Genomic DNA, 26,241 nt, shown 5'->3' on the forward strand with positions numbered 1-26,241 from the left:
TGATTACTGAAAGTATGGAACATAAAGTTTCATTTTAAGTGTTTACCAACCTCCTTTACTCAAAGTCCTCTGAACTCGGATCACTGCATAATGCAAAAAAAAAAAAGTCACGATCAGGGGCAGCAGCATGAAATTACAGCAAAACTGAAATGAAATATTTTAAGTTACCGAACAGTTATGAGTTAAATGTGATTATTTATGATGGAGTGTGCGGAGCGTCGACGCGCATGAAGTGCACAAGGGTTTCTTTGCGCTGAGAAGCGCTTACGGTGATTATTAATTTAATGTTGAGATTGAGAGCCGGACGCATTCTTCGCAGGGGTCCGGGTCGGCGAGGTGGAGGGCGCGCGCTGGCTCGTGGCTCGTGGCTCGCGGCACGCGCGGGTCCCTGTCGCTTTAAGGCGATGCACTTGCAGCCATTTTCTGCTCTCTTTTGTGCTGCGGAGGAGAGCGGAGCATCACTGGGACAGCGACAGAGGTAGAGCCCCTCCGAGACGGGTTTCGCTGGACCTGTCTCCAGGTGCACCCTTCCTGGGACATGCGAGTTGCAGGTATGCGCGCAAACCGTGTAAAACGCGTGCGATCAACACTCACTGGCTCTCGAGAGTATGTGCTCGCGCACTTGTTGGCACGCGACGTCGCGGTGACGGCGGAGCGAGCCCGCCGGGTCGGTGGTGTGTTTCTCGTACGCGGCGCACCATCATCACTCACTGTGTGCCACATAACGGACGAACAGCAGGGACCGTTATTTGTCTGCAGTTATTTCTGAGGGAGGGAATTGCACCACCGAGTGTGTTGGATACTGAGCGCGTGCAGCTTTCAGTGTTTTTCATTTATCAAGACAGCAGAGATGAGTATCAGACTCAGAGAGAGCTGCGTCTGGAAGGGTGGGGTGTGTGTTGCTTCCTCCTCTAGACTCTAGACTCTAGCTCTAGGTTGTTAGGAAGGTATTTCTTCATTACTAGTATTATTACGTGTTATTTTTTTTTTCCACCGAAGCTGCACCAAAATACAAATCCAGAAACATTATCTTATATTTGGAAATGATTTAAAATAAACCTACCTACTACCTACCTAGGCTTCGGCGGATAGCGGAATATAGAGCCGCCGCTCAGAACCTTCGCGGTTCATTTGGCTGCTGTGTCTGTGTCCTGTGATGTCGCATTTATTCTGTACAACCTGGCGCTAATTTGGGCGCGTGCCCCCCCCTCCGCGCCCCCTTCTGAACGTTGATACCATAAGTCCGTTGCCTTCGAGCGGCGCGAGCCCCTCTCGCGCGTTGCGCGTTTAGGCCCGTCGTCGTGCCACTCCGCCGGAGCGTTTCAACAGACGAACCGTTGAAGGTACTTCAGTACATCTTTGCTCTTAATTTTATTCATAGTTTTGTCGAGGAAACGGGTCGTTATACTCCGTTTTATTGTAATACGTGAATATAATTCTCATCTGACATTGCGGTCGAGCGAGGTAAGTCTAAGAATACGGACGGGTAAGTACTGACTGAGTGAGTGGCACTCTTGAGTCTTGTGAGAATCAGAATCACAATTCTTAAAATTCAGATTTAAAAATAAAACGTATCTAGACTTTCAGGTGAATTATACCACTTTGCTTCATCCCCTACTTGTTATAGTAATTTATCAAATAATTTAATTTCCTTATGCAGTATCTCAATATGAAAGCAGTAGTAGTACTCATTGGAGTCATTTGATTTGGATCCGACCACCAGTACTCATAACTTGTTATAATTGGGTATTCACAAAGTTTATGGACTGAAACATGGTAACAATGTCTGTATCACTGCTTTCTTACATTAAACTTGTCTTTCTGTGCTCCTTGTGTTACTGGTAAAGTCAGTGCTCTGAAGCAGTCTGCTTTAGACTTTTAGTTTATTCAAGCACAAAATTCATTTGAACACATACATGATTCAAATTGTATGTTTTCGTGGTCACTGTACATCGAATCCCGATGTCATTACAGATTTCCTGTTTCTCTGATAGTAACTGTCTTCATATTTGTGTCCTTTATTGTGTATTCCTGCCATTTTAGATAGCCCTCACTTGTTGCTTTAACTCCCAGAAAGCTGAACACCCCAGAAAACCAGTGGCAGGAAAGGCCTGTGAAATTTTGATATAACTGTCATTTTGATTCCTTTGGTGAGACAGATTCTTTCATAACCCATTGCAGTGTCTCATTTCATAGAATGGGATAACCAGTAAACATCCTCTCTTAGCACATACAGTACAGTCTGATTTTGTGACAAAGCTCTTGGTTATACGCTCATCCCCAGTATTTGATATCTGGTTTTTCACTTATCTGTCTGCGATTATTAACGTCACATATGACTAATCAGTCTGGATTTTCATCTATCTGGTTTGTGACATTTGGTCCAGGCCTGTGACATATGGTCCGGCTCATTGAACTGAAACAGCATTTAAAAATTCGGCTAAAGTGCTGTGTGACAGAGACTGTGATGCACTGCATTGTGGGAACTGCGTACCCACAGTCTCCATTGTGATCTGGCACTGTAGGGTCTCACTTGCATACTCACATGTTTGTGTTTGCATCTTTTGAACCATTGTGCTTTAATTTTATAATCATTCATTTATTTAAATGTGACATATGGTCATCAGCTTCCTCAAGAAAGTCCATGCACACTATCAAAAGAAGTTTATTTTATGAAATAATTATTTTTAAAATTTAATTGATATGAACTAGACCCTTTAATTTATGCATTTATTTATACAGTGAAACAAAAAAAGTGTAAACATAAAATATAATAAAATAACAAAGTGCTTTGTTCTTTATTCCAAATGTAAACTTGAAAAAAACTGATATAGACATAGATATCAGAGATAGAATGGTAAGGATGTTTTTTTACATACAGCCCAATGTTTGCTGCTACAACCACTCATGATTGAAAAAAATGGTTTGTGGACACATGAACTGTTTTAAAAAGCTTTGAAGATGCATGGATGATTAAAAAAGGTTTCGGGATGTGATTGCTTAAAAAAGTTAAATAATTTTAAAGTAGTGTAAAATGTCAATACTTTTTCCTGGTGGTAATAGGCATCATTTTGGGTGATTTGCAGTGAATTTAGGATGAGATTGGAACAAAGTGGAATTTTTTTCCCCCCCATAAGAAAAAGCAGGCGTAAGTAATTTACTGTAATTACCTAGTTTTTAATATTCAGTCTGTTTCAGGAGCAATTTACGGCCAGATACCAGGGACAAGTGTATACATTTCCTTGTATTTAGCTTACATTATTTACATTTTGAGGGGCACGGTGGCATAGTGGGTTGGACCGGGTCCTGCTCTCCGGTGGGTCTGGGGTTCGAGTCCCGCTTGGGGTGCCTTGCGACAGACTGGCATCCCGTCCTGGGTGTGTCCCCTCCTCCTCCGGCCTTACGCCCTGTGTTGCCGGGTAGGCTCCGGTTCCCTGCGACCCCGTATAGAACAAGCGGTTCAGAAAGTGTGTGTGTGTATATTTACATTTTACACTCCATCCTTAGGGGTGTATGTTTTGTTAATTTCTGTTCACCTCTTTTCATTCTGGAAGAAAAGGGCATGAGGCAGGGTACACCCTAGTAGGGATGTCAGTCCGTCACAGAGTAATCACACATACCCTCTTTCAGTGACACATGTGTATAGTTTAAGCAACTTATCGTTTTTAGTTCACCTGAAACACAGGTCTTTGGGACTGCAGTAGGAAACCAGAGCATGAAGAGGAAACTTAAACACAAAGGGAACATGGAGGCTGCACACAGACTGAATCACATTTGAACTCATGTTGACACTGTACAGCCCAGGATCTGTGAGGCACCAGCTCTGCACACTACCACCATGTCAGCTTTTTTCTCTTGTTCTGTGTATGAAGTACTCTTTTTACAGTTTCCAAAATATAGATCTGTTGTCATTATTTTCCATAGTTTATGCTGCATTTTAGAGACATCATTCCTTATTTGTGGCCATCTCTCACTGTAAGAGACTTTTTTTTGTCCCAGAACCATGGCTAGACCTGTCAAGGGATGCACATGTTTTCAAGTGGTACAAAACCAGAAATAGTTTCTATTTTCTTTGTGATGCAGAGTGCATTAGGACTTTGCCCTGAGGGCCTCACCGAATGGTTTGGCGTTGATGAGACACAAATTCAACAGAATCGAAGCTGTGACCTTCCCCCACAGCCATATCAAGTTCCTAAAGCTCCCCTGACTGCCACAGCCTTATAGCTACTTAAGCTCACAAGTGTACCAAGCCATCAGTGTAATAATGTGTGTTTATGTCACTACCCTGTATGTGTATTTATGTGGAAAAGTCTGTAAGAACCTGCATTTTTTAATAAATTTCAAAAGGAAGCTTACTGCTGCTTGCTAAATCCCAAGTAAATGTTGTAAGCAAGGCTTCTATGTGGAATATAGATGACGTACAGCTCCAGGAAGATGACATTAAGGCAGCACAAGGCCTAGAGGTATCACATGAGGTCTTACGAGTCCTCTCTGTTGTCATAATTCAGTTTAATGTAATTTATTTTATAGAGCACTCACACAGTGACTAAGAGTGCTAAACAAAGGATCAGAGGCATAATGCAAGTAAATATTAAATGGCTGATGGTTGGCTAAAGAAATTATTACAGTAGTTATTAAAGCTGTACGTAAGCCAACTGGCCACAGAGGAAAGGAACAAAAATTTCTTAACTGAAAGGCAAGGGAGGAAAAAACCTCTGGTGAGTCAGTGTCAATAACTGTCCATTCCTTCTTGGCGTTCTATATAAAAAGACTTTTAAGTACAATTATTTATAACATTGTAACTAAAAGGGGGGTGCAGTGGCGCAGCTGGTTTGACCGGGTCCTGCTCTCTAAGTGGGTCTCGAGTCCTGCTTGGGGTGCCTTGCGACAGACTGGTGTCCCGTCATGGGTATGTCCCCTCCCCCTCCAGCCTTGTGCCCTGTGTTGCCAGGTTAGGCTCCGGCTCGCTGCGACCCTGCTTGGGACAAGAAGTTTTGGACAATGTGTGTGCGTGTGTGATTGTCACTAAGTGCTAATCTGTTGATGTCTCGGTTCGCATAGGTAGGTCTTGTCCGCCATGCAGTCTTCGACTTCTGCTACAATGGAGTACTGGTATCATAAGCTTTTTTCTTTAATTAGTGTTAATATGTAGTGTGTTGGACCACTGTGCGCTATAGAAGGAAGGAGACACTTGCTTTACAGAACTACTGAAAATGCATTGTCATGAAATTTAATAATTTCAGGAAGGAACACAAAGTGTACAAATAGTCATTGCAGCCTTGAAAGAAGAAGAAAAGCATAATTTTGGTAAGTCTAAACTTTACAGCTTGTTGTTTGACTTTCTTTTCAAGGCTACACTTTTGAGAAGATTATTTTCTGTCTTGCACATTTTTATAAGCAGAAAGGACACTTGAAGACCCTGTGGCTTGGTGGTTAATAGTTGCAACTACTATTGCGGTAAATGAAACTGTCTTGTAACCTAAAGCTTGCAGTTCCTAGTTTCAGTAGGGTCTCTACTGTTGTACCCTTGTATTGGACACTTGGGTTGTCTTCTATTAAAATAACAAACTATATTAGTGGAAGAAGCTTTAAAATCCGTTCTGGATACAGGTATCAGCTGAGAAAGTAAATAAGGATAGGACTTCTATGGTAGTAAATTTGAAAGTGTTAATGTTGAAAAGAGCTGGCCAGCCGTGTCAGAAATGCCAAGGGGAATGCTAAGGGGATTATTCTCAGGTGGTTGAGTCGACTGCCGGTTTGAGGAAGTGTACTCTGTCCCTGTCAATATGGTTTCCACCGCCCTCATGAAGTTATGGCTGCTGCTGTCGTAACCGGGTCTGCACTACACCTACTTATTTCTGTGGCTATTTGTTCTGATGCATTGGTTGGAAATTGAGACTTTGTTGTCAGTACTTCACTCTGTCCTGCTCTTTAATGTGTAGTTGTCACAGTTTGTCTTATCTTTGGAACATTGCTGTGATTAAACTTCACGCCACAAGCTTGAACGCAAATCACTGATGCCTTTATAATGAGGAGCATTAGCTATTTTTCTGGTTAATCTTAATGACTGGCACAATTAGACCAACAGGTCAAAATAGTGTTTTCTGGGATGCTACACATGGGGGGCGCGGTGGCGCAGTGGGTTCTGCTCTCTGGTGGGTCTGGGGTTTGAGTTCCGCTTAGGGTGCCTTGCGACAGACTGGCGTCCTGTCCTGGGTGTGTCCCATCCCCCTCCAGCCTTATGCCCTGTGTTGCCAGGTTAGGCTCTGGCTCCCCGCAACCCCGAATGGGACAAGCAGTTCAGAAACTGTGTGTGTGTGTGTGTGGGATGCTACACAGTACAAGTATCCTTCTATTTACCAATTGTGTTTATTGAAATTTTGTTATAATTGCTTGGAAGGACTTACGCCCTGTGTTGCCGGGTAGGCTCCGGTTCCCCGCGACCTCGTATGGGAAAAGGGGTTCAGAAACTGTGTGTGTGTGTGTGTGTGTGTGTGTGTGTGTGCTTGGAAGGATTAATTTGGTAAATCAAGGGATGCCCGTATTATTACTTTAGTGATACAGTGAAGAGTTGTGGGGACAGCAGGTAGAGGTTAACAGTGTGGCTTTGTGATCTGAAGGTTGCTGGTTTGAGTCCCACTATTACTTATGCTTAGTTACTTCAGTTAAATATACAGTTATCTAAGTAGATCACTACTGTAAGTTGGACAAAGGAATCAGCTGTTAAAAAAAATAATGCAAGTGCTAGGGGGCTGGAATTCTTCCTTTATGTGCTGCTTGGTCATCTGATAGATGGGGCTGGATTTTTTTAAAAATGATTTGACTGACAATTCCATAAAAAATTTCACAATACCTGGGCATTCTGTGTATCTTTTACTTTGGTTGCTCTCTCTGTAGCTGACTTTAGACTGCAGTCAGATCCAGGCTTCTGTGAAGCCCTATTTTTACCAGGAACTTCTATTTAAAACTTGTTTAAAAGTTATGTGATCAAACTAACCCTATGAAGCAGTCAGGAAAGACAGTTATTTATGCACTGAGCAAGATCTTATGTATGCATGCAGGTGCATAAGATAACGTATGCTTGTGTATACATCTGTTTTTTTGAGTTGCTGTTTTATTGTTTCCTCTTAGTGGATACACCCACCTTTATAATGGTACAGAAGCAGCAAATTAATTTTGCATTCAGTGAGCATAAGTACATTATTAATAAGCAATTATTAGCTTTTCCCAGATTTCTGCAGTTGTAAAGTTGCACTTGTCTCTCTAACTAGTCTGTTAGCAGTATTTGAGGAAGCCACACCTCTGTATTGTAGAACTGTGTGCCACCATGGCTTCACAGAGGAAGTCGCTGTTCTTACATCGATGGTCTTATGTCTTGGCTGTGATTGCTTCACTGGATGTAGGTTTTTAAAGCTTCCAGTCAGTTGTCTTGGGTCTTTTGCCTCGGTGTTGCTTGCATGAAGAAAACTTTGATGGCAGTGAGGACCTTCCGAAGCGGTCACAGGGACCCATGGGATAACAAGTAAACCCCCAGCAGGAACCCAGAAGGTGTCAGCTTGCCGTGACTTCCGCCCTCATGGATCTTCTGTAAGCTGTTTAAATAAAGCCGATTTTCAGCTGTGTCAAATGCGGTCAGTCAGATGTTAGCGAAACAGTATGGGGGGTTAGAGAGGAAAGAAGCACATGATGTTTGGGCAGAACTAGACAGGCGCCTAATGAGGCCTCAGTGGAAGCTCACATGAGACTCGTGACTTGAGGGGTGTGGTGGGGACATGGTTTCGAAGCCTGGTTTCTTTCATATGCTTGGCTTTTGCTTTTATATTTGGAGCATCCACTCTCCCTTTTATGTGGCTCTGAAAAGTTCTTTAAATCTGTCATGCTAACTTCGGCTTTTCTTTAGGCAACAGCTGCTGAAGTCATTGTTCAGAAAGACAGTCTCTGAGGTGTTTTGTACACCTAGCAGCTCATAAAGCAAACATGTCCTTTGTGATAACTGTGTTATTTCTCTTTGCTGCTCAGAGTGTGAACTGTACTGCTTACTGCAACAGTGCACATGTGGTTCATTCTGGACTTTAGTAAGGGTAGATTTGAATGAAAATCACTGTCTTATTAAGAAATCAACACCGCATCCGCAAAAATCTTCAAAATAAGCGCAAGTTCCTATTTTTGAGTCTTTCTGCAAAAAAATTAAACCATTAAATGTTTTTCTTTTGTGTGTGGTCAGCAGGGATAAGACTGACAGCATAGAGGTCTATTGTTAGACATGTGCAGTATTTTGAGGTTTTGGGAAACATATTAGAGAAGTATGACTCAGTATCCACTACTTTAAATTGGTAGGAAAAGGGGAAGTGCTGCTGGGAAGAGGAAATCAGCTCAGTATTCAAGGCGCTGCCACCTTGCCAGCATTTCTCCCTTGTGTGGCTAATTTGTAAGTTCTTGTCCTCACTGCTTGTCAATATTTCACAGGGTCCAGAGAAAGAAACTGGAATGCTTTTATGTGTCTGTAACTTTGACTTGGTACTTGGATTAAAGCTCAGTGTTGTCCATTTAACTGAGAAAGACAAACTTCCAGGTCCCTGCTTGAGGATCAGTCTTGTGTGGAATGTGGTGTTAGGACTGAATGACCTTGCACTGTAAACCCCCAGAAGTATAGAAGGTGCAGCTCAGTGGTGGATAACGTCAAATGTATACAAAGAAATCACCCAAGATGGGCACAAGGAGTATGTTCTGCTTTGTTGTTATATTTTCACCCCCTGCCTTGTATCTTTGCTTGTCATGCTCAATTACTACTCTGTATGAAGTCAGTCTACATGTCACCATCTCTTCACAAGAAGTTCAGCATGTCCCTGTGTGGTATGTGTTCTTACATGTGTCCACTGGCAATCTCCTGCAGACCGAGCTGTCCTGAGACTGAACAAGCATTGCCATGACTACTCACGTGACTCTGGAGGATGCCTTGTCCAATGTGGACCTCCTGGAGGAGCTCCCATTGCCAGACCAGCAGCCATGCATCGAACCCCCACCATCTTCTATAATGTATCAGGTACTTTTTTTCTGACTGTCAGAAACACATTTTTTTTTGTTTTGCAGAGCAATCTCATTCAAGCCAGACATGTAACCAGTACCCTGCATAATGCATGCTTTTTTATACTGATTTCATAATTTAATTTTGGGGATTGCAACTTCTTTTCTTGTATTATAAACAAGTATTATATTACTATGCATATTATGTAGAGGTGGCAAGTAGTGTAGTGTCTACAACTGTTGCCTTGCAATCCAAGACTCACGTTTGAACTGCCAGTCCCACTGCAGTTCTTATGATCAGTGCACTTTCCTGGAATTGTTACAGTAAAAATTAACCAGCTGTGTAAGTATTTCACCGTATGTCAGTTAGTATATAACCTAACATTCTAGGTTGCCTTGGACAAAGGTGTCAGCTAAATGCATAAATGTCATGTATATTTTTTAAATTAAAAACACAGGACTAATACGTAACAGGAATTATCACAAGTGATCTTTTTTTTAAATCTGAGAAATTGCATCATCCCACAAAACTGGTAGGAGAATAGTATAATATCCCAGTTAAAGAAGAGGGCTAAATGCATAAAGTTGTTTCGTCTGTCTATTTTAAGACACTTCCAGGTCAGTAACATAAAACAAATGTAAAGCCACTGAAAACTGATATGGCCTTTTGCGCAAAGTGGAATGCATTATTGGTCTAATGTCAAGTAGTGTTTCTATTGCACAGCAGTGTCAAGTAATGTTGTTTCATACCAATGACATAACTTTGTTCCACTTCAATCTCTACTGTGTCCATCTGACATCTGGTGGATATTGTAATAAGAAGTATAAAATGACTATATATGAGAGGTAGCATAGTGGTTACTGACCTAGGTTCAAATACCAGTCTTGCTGTACCCTTGATCATGGTATTTACCCTGAAGTGGTTGGGTAAGAATGCTCTGCTGTATGAATAGGTGAATCATTTTAAGTGGCTTAGTGTACAGGTCTTACATATGTCAGTCACCTTGGACAAAAGAACTAGGTAAATTAACTTAACATGTCACAGCTTATTCACTAGATGCCTTTTCATTTGTGTGTAAGCATGTCAAATGACTGCTTTACGTGTTTGCTTTTGGTCAAAACTCAAGAATGAAAGCATCTTATTTGTATTCTTCAGAAGGACACTGGTTACCCTGTTCTCTGCGTATAGGTTTCCTGAAAGATGATATTGTTTGTTTCCTACAGGCCAATTTTGACACCAACTTTGAGGACAGGAATGCATTCGTCACGGGGATTGCGCGCTACATTGAGCAAGCCACAGATCACTCAAGCATGGTGAGGATCATGCCCTGGTTGGGTAGAGAAGGGGAAGGAGATTAAATGAAACTCATTCAATGCTTGTAAACTTCTGGAGCTGGCAGAACCAGGAAAATGGCTGAAGTGGACAGTGGGCCTCTGTCCGATGTCTTTTGGATAGGCCACTTCTGTACATTTCATCATTTCCTCACTTAGACTTCAGTTTGGTTTAATAGTGGTGCTAACAGAGGTACAGACCCTCAGAAAGCCATCCTAATAAATAGGGGTTTGTTTTTATTTGGGTTTCTGCTTGTCTTTCTTGATGAGTGTTTGTAGAGACCACAGAATGCAAATTTCTGAGTGTGCTTCTGGATTTAAATGGTAGATATGCTCAGAATAAGAAAGAAATAGAAGCTGAGGGCAGTTTTGAATAAATTAGCAATGTTTGTGTTCCCCTATAAAGTAAAGCCAAAATGTAATGTTCCTTTGCATTTCACAAATTAGTTGATCACGTATTTTTTTAATTGCATTGATTTTAAAAACATTTTTAGATCACTTTTTTTCAAGTTTCCTTAAATGGTTGGAATGAATTCATGGTTTGTGAAATAATGGCTTGTTTATACACTTGAGGAGCTAATTGAGTTCACTTTTATAAATCTAATTGTTCTAAATATGTTAGAAATCAGATTGAATAAGTCTGATTGCCATCTGAGTGTACTGGGTTTGAATCTCCACCCTTACTGCAGTAGCCTTGATCAAGCCACTTAACCCTGAATTGCTCTAGTAAATTTATTGCCCTGTTGTATAAAAGTTCGCATCACTGCCATTTTGATAATGAAACACTGTAAATTACTTTAGACAAACACTAATAACTTTTTGATTCCTCATCCTTGTTTAATTTCAGAATGAGATGCTGGAGGAGGGACATGAATATGCTGTTATGCTTTATACATGGCGAAGCTGCTCCAGGGCTATCCCTCAGGTAATAACACAGAAAACACACACTCCTGCTCTGTAGCATATATGGGACTGACATATATCCCCTGAGAAATGAAATATGTTGCTAATGAATGATGGTGCACTTTTCTTGAATGCATACTGTGGACACACAAAGACAATCTATATTATTGTTAGAAAAATTCATACCCACTGCTCTGGGGCCATAAGTGGCATAGAAGTTAGAGCAGTGGCCTTGCAATCACTTGAGTTCAAAACCCCACTTCCACTGCAGTACCCTTGAACAATGTATTTGCCCTGAATTACAGTAAAAATGAGCTAAATGGGTAATGGATTTTAAATATCCTAACATTTTAATTTACTTTGGAGAAATGTGTCAGCTAAATAGGTAAATACTGTACTCCTGTAAAATTCCAAGAATTTTATATATGCCCATTGTTATAAGATAATGTGATTTAAATCAAAAGCATATCCTTAAATACACAAATTAACTGTAGTGTCTCTGTGTGTTTGTCTACCCTATGATGAACTAGCATCTCATCGGGGGTATATCCTAGTGCACTTTGCAGACTCTCAGACCAGGATAGACTCTAGACTTCTGCAACCCTGACACGTACGAGCAGTAAATGTTAGTTAGTTAGTAAGGGATAATAATAATAAGAATAATACCAACCAACGTCAGCAATTGCTTGTCCTGTCCGGGGTCGCAGTGAGCCGGAGCCTACCTGGCAACACAGGGTACAAGGCCAAAGGGGACATACCCAGGATGGGATGCCAGTCTGTCGCAAGGCACTTTCAAGCAGGGCTCAAACCCCAGACCCACCACACAGCGGGCACCAGCCAAACCTGCCGTTCTACCATGCCCCTTTATATTATAATAATAATAATAATAATAAGAAGAAGAAGAAGAATTTTGAAAAAATGTGTCTTGCAGGGGGGTGCGGTGGCGCAGTGGGTTGGACCGCAGTCCTGCTCTCCGGTGGGTCTGGGGTTCGAGTCCCGCTTGGGGTGCCTTGTGATGGACTGGCGTCCCGTCCTGGGTGTGTCCCCTTCCCCCTCCGGCCTTACGCCCTGTGTTGCCGGGTAGGCTCCGGTTCCCCGTGACCCCGTACGGGACAAGCGGTTCTGAAAATGTGTGTGTGTGTGTGTGTGTCTTGCAGGTGAAATGTAATGAACAGCCCAACAGGGTAGAAATCTACGAGAAAACTGTGGAGGTTCTGGAACCTGAGGTCAACAAACTTATGAAATTTATGTACTTCCAGGTAAGGACAAGAGTGCTAATTTTTTCTGTGTTTCAGAATAAAGACTGAAGATAGTAGTCGGTGATCATGCATGTGTGAAACCTAGGGTGGATTTTCTCAGGAAGTGGAACAGGAAGTTCACGTGTATTTTTGTCTGCCCTACCAGCGAAAGGCCATTGAACGTTTCTGCAGTGAGGTTAAACGTCTGTGTCATGCTGAGCGAAGGAAGGACTTTGTGTCAGAGGCATACTTGCTCACGCTGGGAAAATTCATCAACATGTTTGCTGTGCTGGATGAGCTGAAGAACATGAAGTGCAGCGTGAAGAATGACCACTCAGCTTACAAGAGGTGTGTGCAATGGATTGAACACAAACCCAGTTTATATGAATGGAAAACACACCACACAGATCACAAATATAGCTCAAATTAGTAGTTTGGCAGAGTATTATTATCAAGTGCATTTAGACAGCCAGTAGCATAGTGGTTATAGCTGCTGCCTTTGGAACCAGGTTTGATCCCCACCTCTGGCTGTAGTACCCTGGAGCAAGGTGCTTACCCTAAATTGCTCCAGTAAAATTACCCAGCTGCATAAATGGTTAAATAATTGTAACCTTAATACTGCAAGTCGCTTTGGAGAAAAGCGTCAGCTAAATGAATAAATGTTCATATGAGTGCCAGCATGTTCTGGATGTGTGGTTGTCTGCAGGGCTGCCCAGTTCCTGAGAAAGATGGCAGATCCACAGTCTATCCAGGAGTCTCAAAATCTGTCTATGTTCCTGGCCAACCACAACAGGATAACTCAGGTATGCCAGTGTACAGGTTTCAATGTAACCTTTAGCCTCTGTGTGTGTGTGTGTGTGTGTGTGTGTGTGTGTGTGTGAGTGAGTGTGAGAGAGAGACAGTTTGCGCATATGACACTCCCTGAGAATGAAAACACTCAGCACCATGTTTTCTGCAGTGTTTGCATCAGCAGCTCGAGGTTATTCCAGGCTACGAAGAGCTTCTTGCTGACATTGTCAATATCTGCGTGGACTACTATGAGAACAAGATGTACCTGACACCCAGTGAGAAGCACATGCTGCTGAAGGCAGGGTCTCACTCCTCCTCTTTCATTAAGTCCCTCTTACCTTCTTTCTTTTCTTTTTTGCACCTCTTGAGAACCTGTGACCACCTGTTTCTTTGTATATGCGTGTGATTCAGGTGATGGGCTTTGGCCTCTACCTGATGGATGGGAATGTGAGCAACATCTACAAGCTGGATGCCAAGAAGAGGATAAATCTGAGCAAGATTGACAAGTTCTTCAAAGTTAGTGTTTATTCTTTTTTCCATTAAAGGCAAAATAGAAGTGCAGAGCTTTCAGCACAGTGTTTCACTGCATTGTCCAGTTTAGTTCTCTTACTGTTAGGCTTATGGGTTCTTTCCTAAAACAGCAGCTCCAAGTTGTGCCCCTGTTCGGCGACATGCAAATCGAGCTGTCCCGCTACATTGAGACCAGCACACACTACGAGGAGAACAAGTCCAGGTTACAAAGCAAATGACTCAATGCAACTTAACAGAATGAATCATTTACATGGAAGGATGGGAAAGTGAACATCTTGCATCCTTTCCTCTCCACTATCTTGTAGGTGGACATGCACTCAAAGCAGTGTTAGCCCTCAGTACAACCTTTGCGAGCAGATGGTGCAGATCCGGGAGGACCACATCCGTTTCATTTCTGAATTGGCTCGCTATAGCAACAGCGAGGTGGTAACAGGTTCGGGGCTGGACAGTCAGAAGTCAGATGAGGAGTACCGTGAACTGTTTGAGCTGTCGCTCAGGGGCCTGCATCTGTTGTCTAAGTGGAGCTCACATGTAATGGAAGTGGTGAGTAGCCGGATGTCTATTCTAGCTGGAGGTTATTGCAACCAACCTGGTTCTCCTCCTGCTCCTTTTCACAAGATATATTGACATTGGCATTTCTGAATTTATGAGATACATTTCTCCACAACGAATAAAAAACTCAGTATGGAAAAATCTATTCAACAAAGAACTTTAGATTCAAATACATCATGATTAAATCACTGCTTGTTTGGTTCATATATCCATTTAGCTAGTAGTTACTCAAGTAGCTGCCTGTAGAAGTGATTGATGCGTGGTGCATTATTTTATGAAGTTGTCAGGAGATAAGGGTAGATATGGACCCAAAAGAAATTGATTTTGAGAACCTTATTAAATTTTGAGAGAGATTCAATTCTGACAAGAGGGGGAGCCCAATTCACCACACTGAGCCCATAATCAAGAATGTACAGACTTTCAGTTTTGGACCCCTCCTGATTGAGACCTCAGAACAGCTGAAGGTGGAGGAGTATAGCATTCTTGCTGAGTGTACGAATTGATCAGGTTCTGTTGGTCCTGAGGTGTAGGTTCTGTGACTCTTTTGGCTGGAATGTGATTTGGCAAATAGTAACCAGAAATTGCAATTTTCAAGAATGAAAATAACATGAAGCTGACCTTTGCATACTGCACTCTTACCATATCTGACCCTGCTGTGTCCCCAAGAGATTGATCGGGAGAAATATTCATGAAAATTGGTGCCATGCGTGGTTTCAGCATCAGCCTGGCAGTATGGATTGTTTTTTATTGATTTTATTGAAAAAACTGAAAAGACTTTCTCTGTTTTCAATCTCCAGTACTCCTGGAAACTGGTACACCCCACTGACAAGTTCTGCAACAAGGACTGCCCTGGAACTGCGGAGGAGTATGAAAGAGCCACGCGCTACAACTACACGAGTGAGGAGAAATTTGCCCTAGTGGAAGTGATCGCCATGATCAAAGGCCTGCAGGTCTTGATGGGCCGCATGGAAAGTGTGTTCAACCAGGCCATCCGGAACACCATCTATGCCGCACTGCAGGACTTTTCGCAGGTGACACTGCGGGAGCCACTGCGGCAGGCTGTGCGCAAGAAGAAGAATGTGCTGATCAGGTATGGTATGGGGGTGTGTAGCCAAAAAAATAAAGTGGGTTTCTTTATGTAGAGTTGTGTAACATTAATATTTGTTACCACCTTTACCCCAGTGTCCTTCAGGCAACTCGGAAAACCATTTGTGACTGGGAAGGGGGGAGAGAACCATCCAATGACCCTTGCCTCCGAGGGGAAAAGGACCCTAAGGGAGGGTTTGACATTAAAGTGCCTAGGCGTGCTGTAGGTCCCTCTAGCACCCAGGTGAGGGGGTAACAGACTTAGCTGGGTTCTGAAAACTCGGGGTTGCTTCTCCGTGACTATCTTTGCATGGAGTTCTTTGACCTACATGTCTTCTGCTCTCCCTCAGTTGTATATGGTACGCACCATGTTGGAGTCTCTGATTGCTGACAAGAGTGGTTCCAAGAAGACACTGCGCAGCAGCCTGGATGGACCCATTGTCTTGGCCATTGAGGAATTCCACAAGCAGTCCTTTTTCTTTACCCACCTGCTCAACTTTAGTGGTGAGGCTCTGCCTTTAACTCCACAGTGCAGGTAACAGAATCTGCTGCATGATATGTCTGACTGCATTGGTGTGCTCTGTGTTTCTTGTATGCATCTGCACAGACTCTCTGCAGCAGTGCTGTGACCTGTCCCAACTCTGGTTTCGTGAATTCTTTCTGGAGCTCACCATGGGTCGCAGGATCCAGTTCCCCATTGAGATGTCCATGCCGTGGATCCTCACTGACCACATCTTGGAGACCAAAGAGCCCTCCATGATGGAGTAAGAACTCAGGACTTTTTAGACATCATAAATGAGAAATCAGTTTAGCACTGTTTTTAAGCAAAATTTTTGTCCTGCAATTTGTCATGGACCTATTCTCATTTTCTTCAGGTATGTGCTGTATCCATTGGATCTGTACAATGACAGTGGTTACTACGCATTGACCAAATTCAAAAAGCAGTTTCTGTATGATGAAATTGAAGCTGAGGTAAAGTTCCATAGAGTCTCACTTTTCAATATGTTGTTGTTTAAATTGTGATTATGATTGAGTTTCTGTTTTCTATGTTAAAGTAGAGGTGTAAAAATGTCATGAAGTCATATTCATGATTTGGAGCCTATCTCTTAATTAAATGGTTCTATTTTAGGTGAATCTGTGCTTTGACCAGTTTGTCTACAAGTTAGCGGATCAGATATTTGCTTACTACAAAGCCATGGCAGGGAGGTAAGATGCCCCAGTCATTTCCAGTATTTGAAATAGCCATAGAGAATCATGGGAAATTAACTGTGGTTTTAACCCTTTCCAGGCAAACTTGGCAAATTAGCATCAGCTGGTATAGATTTTTCCTACTGCTAGTATTGATTTGGCCCTGAGCGGGTTAAAGGAGTGAACTGGTTAGTTGGGTGTGGTTCTCGTAGCCCATGTTATTCACTTGCTCCCTTCAGTGTACTTCTTGACAAGCGCTTTCGGGCGGAGTGCAAGAACTATGGTGTCATTATCCCTTACCCACCTTCCAACCGCTATGAGACACTGCTGAAACAGAGGCATGTGCAGGTGAGCTTGAGTCTTTATCGTTGTCTCCTCATCTTCATTTTCACATCTCTTAGCAGCAGGACTGGTTTTTCAGTTTGAATAAAATGTATTTATTTTTAGCACTCTTCTAAACAAGGTAACACAGAGTTCTAAACACACATGGTTGACACAGAAGTGACGACAAAAAGAATGCAAAATTAAATTAAACATAGAAGACAGTTTGCTAATGTACTCTTTTGAAATGACTCTTCTGAAAACCATTGAAATGAAAATGTTCAGCTCCCATGCAAATGAATTGAAGGGGATACAAACATCAGTGGCTGTTTATTACAGTGGGTGGGTAAGGGGTGCTTCTAAGGGTAACAAGTTCAGTTTGACATAGTCAGCATGGACAGAAGATAAAGCAGTGTCAGGTAAACTAATTTGGTACAGTCGGGTTAGTTTGTTGCCAAAAGCTTCTCAGATGACATGTTTTTGGCACCTAACAATAAAAGAATCTCGGAAAGGAAAGAAACAGGAAATTGATAACTCTAGTGTTTATGTATATTTCTTGTTTTACTCCATGTGGTGCAGCAGCCTTGTTAACAGACAGAGCAGTATCTCATACATACCCTTTCGTCTCTTCTTAGCTCCTGGGTCGCTCTATTGACTTGAACCGTCTCATCACTCAGAGGATCTCAGCTGCCATGTACAAATCCCTGGATCATGCCATTAGTCGGTTTGAGAGTGAAGATTTAACCTCCATTGTGGTGAGGAAAATTTTTTTCAAGTGACAACCCACCTTAATGTGCTCTGACGATGAGCCGTGAACAAGTCAGGTTATCCCTCTTCAGCACTCCTCTCCTCCTGTCCTATCTAGGAACTGGAGTGGCTCCTAGAGGTAAACCGGCTGACACACCGGCTGCTCTCAAAACACATGACACTGGACAGCTTTGATGCCATGTTCCGTGAGGCTAACCACAACGTCTCGGCACCCTACGGTCGCATCACCCTGCATGTGTTTTGGGAACTGAACTTTGACTTCCTGCCCAACTACTGTTACAACGGCTCCACTAACAGGTGTGTGCGCATGTGCGTGCGTGCGTGTGTGTCAGCTCCCTTGAATTCTCATCTGCTGGTTTGATATACTGAGCATTTTTTTCATATTTTTCTTGATCAACGCAAGTCAGACATGTGCCTTTTCAGATTTGTTCGGACAGCCATTCCCTTCACTCAGGAACCACAGAGGGACAAACCAACCAATGTTCAGCCTTATTACTTGTATGGATCTAAGGTGTGTAGTCCCTCCAGAGAGAAAATAATTGCAATACTTTTTTATCCGTGTGTGTTGATGTATGTATGTGTCTACAGAAGTGTATTAATTTATATGTGTATTTGAATGTGTACATATTAAAATCTATAATAAATATCAAACCTTGTGGGACATTTAAGAATGGAAATGTGATTGTATGATAAGAGAAACTGATGTTCTGTTGTTTTCTATTGCACAGCCTCTGAACATTGCATACTCCCACATCTACAGCTCCTACAGGAACTTTGTTGGCCCCCCACATTTCAAAACCATCTGCCGTCTTCTGGGTTACCAGGGCATTGCCGTGGTGATGGAGGAACTGCTAAAAATAGTGAAAAGCCTGGTATGTAGTCTTACACTGTCTTTGTCCCTTACTGATTAAGTCGAGTTGTATGTAGTCCTATACTGTATTTATATTCTTTAATTTGATTATTTAATTTGACAATTTAATACACAAATTGTATTTTCTATGAGATGTACGTTGCTTTGGAGAAAAGCGTCTGCTAAATGAATAAATATAAATGTAATTTCCATATCTCTCAGCTTCAAGGCACAATCCTGCAATATGTGAAAACTCTCATAGAGGTCATGCCCAAGATTTGTCGACTTCCACGACATGAATATGGGTCCCCAGGTAAGCTTTGTGTGAAACCACTTTCTTTATCAGCCTAATCTATCTAGCTTTTGCATTTACCAGAAATCCACCAATGATACAAAACTTCCCATCCTATTTCCTGTGAGATTTATGTTGCTTTGGAGAAAAGTATCTGCTAAATGAATAAATGTAAATATATGTAAATGTAATCTTATTGACCCACTCTGTTACAGTGAGCTTGGGTTAGAAGACAGCAACGGTAATAGCGTTAGAGTTCTAGTTTTTGTTTGATGCGATGGCTTATGCGAAATTACATATCAGTAAGAAACAGACATGTTCAGAGGGGTGTGTATTAAGAGATGCTGCATCTGTGCAGGCATCCTCGAGTTCTTCCACCACCAGCTGAAGGACATCATTGAGTATGCTGAGCTAAAGACAGATGTTTTCCAGAGCCTGAGGGAAGTGGGAAACACGATTCTCTTCTGCCTGCTCATTGAGCAAGCACTGGTGAGTCAGTGAGCATCCCTCCCTCCTGCATTGTCCTTGTGGGTTGGTAGTAAGGGGTTGATCTGCATACACAGACAGCAACGCAGTCTTTTCTGCGCTGTCCATGGTCCTGCTCTATCACGCACTTCTTCCATCTTCTCCGCATTCCCTGACTTTAGCTGTGTATGAATGGGGACACATTTACAAGTTAATCCAACAAGAATGAGGGGAGTGGCTTCCATTTGAATTTTCTCTTCAGCAACCCAGTGCCTGAAAAACTAGTGTGTTTGCCTTTTCTTCTGTGCTGTGCTTGTAGTTTTTCCATGGGCCAGTGTAAACTTGAATCACTAGTATAGTTACCCTGAATGTAAATATGAAGTATTTCGAACTGCCAGGCAGAGTGCTTTAAAATAATTCCTGGATCATCACAATTTTCACACATCAGTCACTAGCCGCATGTATCCCCTTTCACGTTGCTTGGGTTGCATCCAAGTGTTAATGCAGAATACCAATTTGCAGAATCTTCTCCAGGTGCATTCTTTCAGTCAGTAATGCTTTTTAACGGTGTAATTGTGTATCTCAAATTCAAGTCACATCAGAGGATCGAAATACATAAAAACATGAAGTAAATCTGAGTGTTTACAGAGGTGTGCTTTTTATATGTGTATCAGGGGTATGAGTAACTCACACACACATTGTTAGAAACTTTTTGTCCCAACCGGGGTCGCAGCAAGCCGGAGCCTAACCCAGCAACACAGGGCGCAAGGCCAGAGGGGGAGGGGAAACACCCAGGACGGGATGAGTAACTCTCATTTAGATATTTAAGTTGTGAAACATCTCTGTTTCTCATTACATGCTGGCAACTTCTAAAGGTGGTAAGAGAATAGGTCACTCTCGTGCTGATAAAAACAGTCATTGATTTCAGTTTCTTTTTCTCACTCAGGTCACTTATTTCATTGTTGCATTGTTGTAAGATTGCCATGGAAACAAGGGAACTTTTGACAGTGCCGAAACTTTAACCATGTGTAACATACTGTTTAGACAGATGAAGTCACTATAAAATAAAATTTAAAAAAACAAAAACTAAGTGTGGTGAAAAACAGGAATTGATATCTTCTGTTGTATCACAACAGCAGAACAAAGAAGGTGCGTTGGTTAGTGTGAAAGACACACCCTCAAACTCCTTTGCTTCCATGGTGATAAGGGCCACACTTTTCTGGCCACTTGAGACATGTCACCCTGCAGCACCTTTGTCACTTTTTCCCCACTTATTTTTTTTCTCTATTGATTTGCTCACTCCATCTACATTTTGCAACTTGTGTACCTGTGTTGCCCATTGCATAGCATGCTGGGATGTCTGCACTCTGCTGGATTAAGCCTGTGCTGCTGAGCTTCTGCTGAACTTCTGGATGGCAGCCATAGGTCCAGTCTCTCTGTTGGATGTTTTGTTTTTGTTGTACAATTTTATGTTGTCGGTTTTGTTGTGTTTTTTTTTTCTTCTTTTTGTCACGTGTATGTATTCTGGGTATTTTGTAAGCAAATAAGAACTGAAAACTGGGCAGGGTGACCACCGTTGTCCTGTATGCTGGCTCTGAATGAATGTCTTGGATCCACTCAATGCCTGCCATTCAATCTTGGCAGAGTGCCAAATTACAACTCCATCAGTGTCTTTATTTTCATTTCTCACTCTCTTTATGTTTGTCTCTATTGTTGGATCTGGAAAAGTCTGCTCCCAGCACCTGACTGAAACATCTTTGTTACAGTGGTTCTTTCCCGAGTTATACTACTCCCTCTTTCGTTTCTCCCAGTCCCAGGAAGAAGTATGTGACCTCCTTCATGCAGCTCCTTTCCAAAACATCCTACCCAGGGTGTACATCAAAGGTTATTACCCTCCTTCATTTTTTTTAAATGAATGTCAGCATCTCGTACTTAATTTTACTTATCTGTAAAGTGAGAGTAATGTGGAAAATAAATTATTGTTTTTTTGTTAGTGTTCACTGATGGTGAAGTCACCATGAATTGAAAGTGTGTGATCAGGCACAGATAGGACAGGACAGTGGAGGAATGACAGCAATTGACCAATATCTGATTGACTGACTTCTGTCTACAGAGGGAGAACGTCTCGAGGTGAGGATGAAGAGGTTGGAGGCAAAGTACGCACCTCTTCACTTAGTGCCTTTGATTGAGAGGCTGGGAACCCCACAGGTGAGCCACAGCCAGGATCTGTCTCTCCCAGCCACAGGAATCCATCCTTCCCCTTCACCTCATTCTCATGAGCTCACTCATAATATGCCTGGTTGTGCTGTTGTGGAACAGAATGCAGGAACTTAAGAACTATGTAGTAACTGACTGGAGAAAATTGCAAATTTGTGTTTGGTATCCTGAGTTCAATATTTAATAACCTAATTTAACAGCTTAAATAGTGTACAAACACCTGACAGTTGATGTGTATTTTGTTGCTTGCAAATTTCCCTCTTGGAGTGTTCAGCTTTAACTTACGTTTCGAGACAATATATTTTTAGTTTGTCATTTAAAATTAGTTTTTAATGTAGCTTGAAGTGGGGGGCGCGGTGGCGCAGTGGGTTGGACCAGGTCCTACTCTCCAGTGGGTCTGGGATTCGAGTCCCGCTTGGGGTGCCTTGTGGCGGCCTGGTGTCCCGTCCTGGGTGTGTCCCCTCCCCCTCCGGCCTTACGCCCTGTGTTGCCAGGTAGGCTCCGGTTCCCCGTGATCCCGTATGGAACAAGCGGTTTTGAAAGTGTGTGTGTGTGTGTGTGTGTGTGTGTGTGTGGCTTGAAGTTTTCAAATAATACAATTTAAAATGTTATGGGCAGTATTTATTTTTTCATTACTATATCTAAAAACCTATGTCTATATGGCTCAGAATTTTACAATCGCTGCTTCAGAAAGTACCTCTGCACTGATTCTTTCCCCCATCATACACATCATTGCACATCATTCCCGACAGTGCATTTCTTTAAATTCAGTCTGTAAATGATTATTAATGTTAATAAATAGTATGACATATTTTTAAGTTATTCCTTTTTTTAATACTAAACATTTTGTTTGTGAGAGCCGGTTGTACATGTTAACACTGGAGAGGGCTTGGGAAGCAGCAGTGTTCTGAAATTCCCACCTGGAAATTAACACTCCAGCAGACACAGGCACATTAAAACTGCTTGCTTATTTTTGGTTTCCTTTCCAGCTTCACTGAAACTGAGGTAACAGTATTCTAAATATTTCCATAAACATGTAGAAAGGACCATTTTGCTTCTACACTGCTTGGAAATTCAGCATAATGAAACAATATTTGCTTATTGTGGTTATAACAAATTAGTCTCAGGCTGTTGGTTTACCGCCATTCTTTCAATAGTAGCCATATCCTTTTTTTGTTTAGGGACATGTGTAGAATAATGTTCTCTAATATTTGAATCTCTTCTCTCCCTCCTAGCAAATTGCCATTGCCCGTGAAGGGGACCTGCTCACAAAGGAACGGCTGTGCTGTGGTCTGTCCATGTTTGAGGTGATCCTGACGCGAATCCGAAGCTACCTGCAGGACCCGGTGTGGCGCGGGCCGCCCCCAACCAATGGTGTTATGCATGTGGATGAGTGCATGGAGTTTCACCGCCTCTGGAGTGCCATGCAGTTTGTCTACTGCATTCCTGTGGGCACCAATGAGTTCACCGCAGAGTAGGTGTTGTCTGAGTGCAGCACTGCCAACTCCAAAAAGCCTTTATCCAGATATTTACTGACAGTAGACCACATCCATGTCACTTGTATACTAATGTTAAAAATTCACCAATATCTTACCAGCATTCCTTTTCTGCTCTAACACATTCAGAAACTTAAAAAAAGCTCTGGATTTGTGCCCCGATAGGCAGTGCTTTGGAGACGGGCTAAACTGGGCCGGATGTTCCATTGTGGTTCTGCTGGGCCAGCAGCGCCGATTTGACCTGTTTGACTTCTGCTACCATTTACTGAAGGTGCAGAGGCAGGATGGCAAAGATGAGACCATAAAGAATGTGGTGGGTAGAATGTGTATGCTGTGAACACACAGACGGAAATTAAATTAATGTGGCTATAAGAGCATTAACACACACAGTTGGGAGGTTGGTGTGAATGTGTCTATTTGGCTTCTTTGGAACTCTAGTTAGTTGCCTCATGTAGCTTTGAAAACTCAAATGTCAAAGTGCTAACTGTCAGATCTTTAATAGCTGACACAGACTGCTAACTGACAATTAGCCTGAAATGACTCACTTTTGCAGCTAGGTTTGTAGTTTTAATTTGTTTACTTCAAAGAAACTTTTCATGTAATGTTTCTGTTATTGTGTCCTCCCCCTGTAGGAACATATTCATGTTTACAATGAGATGCATGAAATTATCACTAAATGGGGAAAACTGTACATATATAGACAGACTAAAAATTCCAGACTTTGAATAAAAATATTTGCTGGTATGAGAGCATGTTTCTCCTTCTGTCCTGTCCAGCCCTTGAAGAAGATGGCAGACCGGATCAGGAAGTACCAGATCTTGAACAATGAGATTTTTGCCATCCTCAACAAGTACATGAAGGCAGTTGAGACGGACAGTTCGACAGTAGAACATGTCCGCTGCTTCCAACCCCCAATACACCAATCCCTGGCCACCACCTGTTGAAACCCCTACCCCACAGGCTTTCCTGAAGTCTATTGCTACAAAACCAACCCTCCACTTTAGTTCAGTTCAGACTTTTTTTTTTTTTAAGTTTTATAGGTGAGGGACTGACTTCCTGTAGATTCCTTTTGCTGCTCTGTTCATACGGGAGATAGTAGTAGCCAAGAATGATGCAAAAACGGAACAGTGGAGAAGAGGTCTAACATTTCTTCTGTTCATATGGCAACTGACAGAACCACTTCCCCAGACCTTAAAAAACTGTCTCCCATATGAAGAAGGAATGTTAGAGCCCTTCTTCTCTGTTCTGTTTTTGCATCATTGTTGGCTAGAGGGCATGTTGCCTTTTTTAAAGACAGTAAGAGGAATACACTCCCCCCCCAAAAAAAAAAAAAGTTCTGTTGATCACTGTGGATTCAGCATGCAGAAGTTGAATGACAGGAAGTTTTGTGAAAAGATAAAATGCATCTTTAGACAGCTTCAGGAAATAGATGAATATAAATGGATTTGACAATATGAAGAAAAAAAATAATGTAATATATAAATTTTGGTTTCTTAACTGCATATTTTCTTCATGTTTTAGACACTGTAATGTATATGCCATCTTTGTTTCCTCAGTCAGAATAGCAGCTTCTTGTAAATATTCTATTAAAGTCATTAATGTTACAGTATAATAATGTATTTTATGACTTAGCAGCAGTCTGACAAATTGAAATGAAATTAATTTACCTCAATGGTCTGACTTCAGCAGTGAAATTTGGTACGTTGCCTTGTCAAGATTATTCTTATAAGATTATGATGATTATTGTTATAGCTGCAATGAATCGGTGTCTTGTCCAGGGTGTACTCTTTTTAGCCTTACACCATATGCTTTTGGGGATAGGCTTTGGACTGTTGCAACCCTGACAGAGTGGTTAAGGAGAGTGAGTGAGTGAGTGAGTGACCCCTGTTATAAAATACTTTTCGTTAAAGGTACTCTACTTAGAATTTTTACCCATGTATAAGGGTGGATGCTTCACAAAAGTTAGAGCTAAGTAGCTTGTTCAAAGCATTTTGCTGCAGGACCTGTAGAGTTTTATTGGCAGTCTTCAAGTCAGAAATTATTGTTAAGCCCCATTTCGATAAGCAAAGTGGCAGCTAAATAAATAACAATAATAAAACCCTGCAATACCCATGTGTTCTCTTCAGCTGTTGTGCCAGAGTTCTGAAAAGCTTCAAGTGAGAGCAAACCTGCCTTGAAATAGCAAGAAGGAATTTCAGTAAAATGGCTAGGCTTCTGAACCACTCCTTGTGTGAGTCAGAGACCATGGTCCTTTGGACTGGAATGATGGAACTCTGGAACCTGCTCTAGTATTTAAAAAGACTGGTGCAAGTGTTTTAATTCTGTAATCAAAAATATGTCACCAAAACAAAAAAGGTGCTGTTGACAAAGAACAGCTGCTATACATGGTAACTGGATACAATAGATGCTTCTCTGCAAGAAACTGATGAAATTTTGAACTAGAGTATTTTAAGCATTTGTGTTTAGTTCTCCAATTTCATATATTTTAGGATTTCACTTCAGTCAAATGTGCAAGGAACTGTCAAGCAATGGGAACATTTGAGTGTGTTTTATACTAATTGACTATATCCACTATATCTTGTTCATTTGTGTTTTTTGCGGTTGGATTTTTAATTTAGTTAGCAAAGTTTTATGTTCCATACAAATGCAAAATAGTGGCATTGTTACCCATTTTAAGACTAAAACCATTTTCCTCAGATTAAGATGGAGCCACACTTCCTCACAGTGAAAATTAAAACATATATATTCCATTTCATTTTGTTTGGTTAAGTTGTTATAAAGAGCTGTCTTTGCAGGGATATGAGTAATTCAGAACTATGAAAGACAAATTCCATCATGGGTTCCTCTATTCATGTTATGATATTAACATTACCCCCTTCATTGTCACCCTTTTATTCTGATGGAGGGAAAGTCTTTGAAATGAGCCATGTCAGTATTAAGTATTGTTTACTTTATCAAAACAAAGGTACATTTTTTTAATTTATATTATATTGAAAGACACATTCTAAGAATAAAACATCTTTGCAATAAAAAAAAAATGCATGGCAATTGTGAAGTTATAATTCCAGTTTTTGAATTTGTATTGTTTTTTGTTTGCCTTCTGTTAAGGTATTTACAGATTTTCATTTAGAGTAACTTAATTTTTTTTCCTTAGTTTATTTATTAATAAAATATAAAAAAATTAAAACC

At 41.5% G+C, this 26,241-nt stretch overlaps 1 protein-coding gene across 4 annotated transcripts; it reads left to right on the forward strand.

Moving 5' to 3' along the window:
- The first annotated feature begins 288 nt into the window (after nt 1-288).
- Nucleotides 289-26,092, forward strand: cyfip2 (cytoplasmic FMR1 interacting protein 2). 4 transcript variants are annotated; one of them, XM_029257416.1, is made up of 29 exons: nt 292-551; nt 8,894-9,043; nt 10,249-10,338; nt 11,204-11,281; nt 12,417-12,518; nt 12,664-12,845; nt 13,204-13,300; nt 13,456-13,584; nt 13,698-13,802; nt 13,928-14,019; nt 14,123-14,360; nt 15,167-15,459; nt 15,552-15,699; nt 15,806-15,959; nt 16,063-16,219; nt 16,331-16,427; nt 16,585-16,661; nt 16,883-16,991; nt 17,600-17,719; nt 17,830-18,029; nt 18,156-18,243; nt 18,461-18,604; nt 18,805-18,895; nt 19,233-19,366; nt 21,151-21,223; nt 21,453-21,547; nt 22,792-23,030; nt 23,218-23,365; nt 23,829-26,092. In XM_029257416.1, exons 2-29 carry the CDS (start codon nt 8,927-8,929, stop codon nt 23,994-23,996), a joined length of 3,765 nt encoding a protein of 1,254 aa, XP_029113249.1. In that variant the 5' UTR covers nt 292-551; nt 8,894-8,926; the 3' UTR covers nt 23,997-26,092. The 4 variants fall into 4 exon arrangements, with proteins under 4 accessions (XP_018612002.1, XP_029113249.1, XP_018612001.1 ...); XM_018756485.2 differs by having other exon boundaries at nt 19,233-19,363; XM_018756484.2 differs by lacking the exon at nt 292-551 and adding an exon at nt 1,245-1,343 and having other exon boundaries at nt 19,233-19,365; nt 21,150-21,223.
- Nucleotides 26,093-26,241: the final 149 nt, after the last annotated feature.

The sequence above is a fragment of the Scleropages formosus genome, chromosome 13 (assembly GCF_900964775.1).
Source record: "Scleropages formosus chromosome 13, fSclFor1.1, whole genome shotgun sequence".
Classification (NCBI taxonomy): Eukaryota; Metazoa; Chordata; class Actinopteri; order Osteoglossiformes; family Osteoglossidae; genus Scleropages; species Scleropages formosus.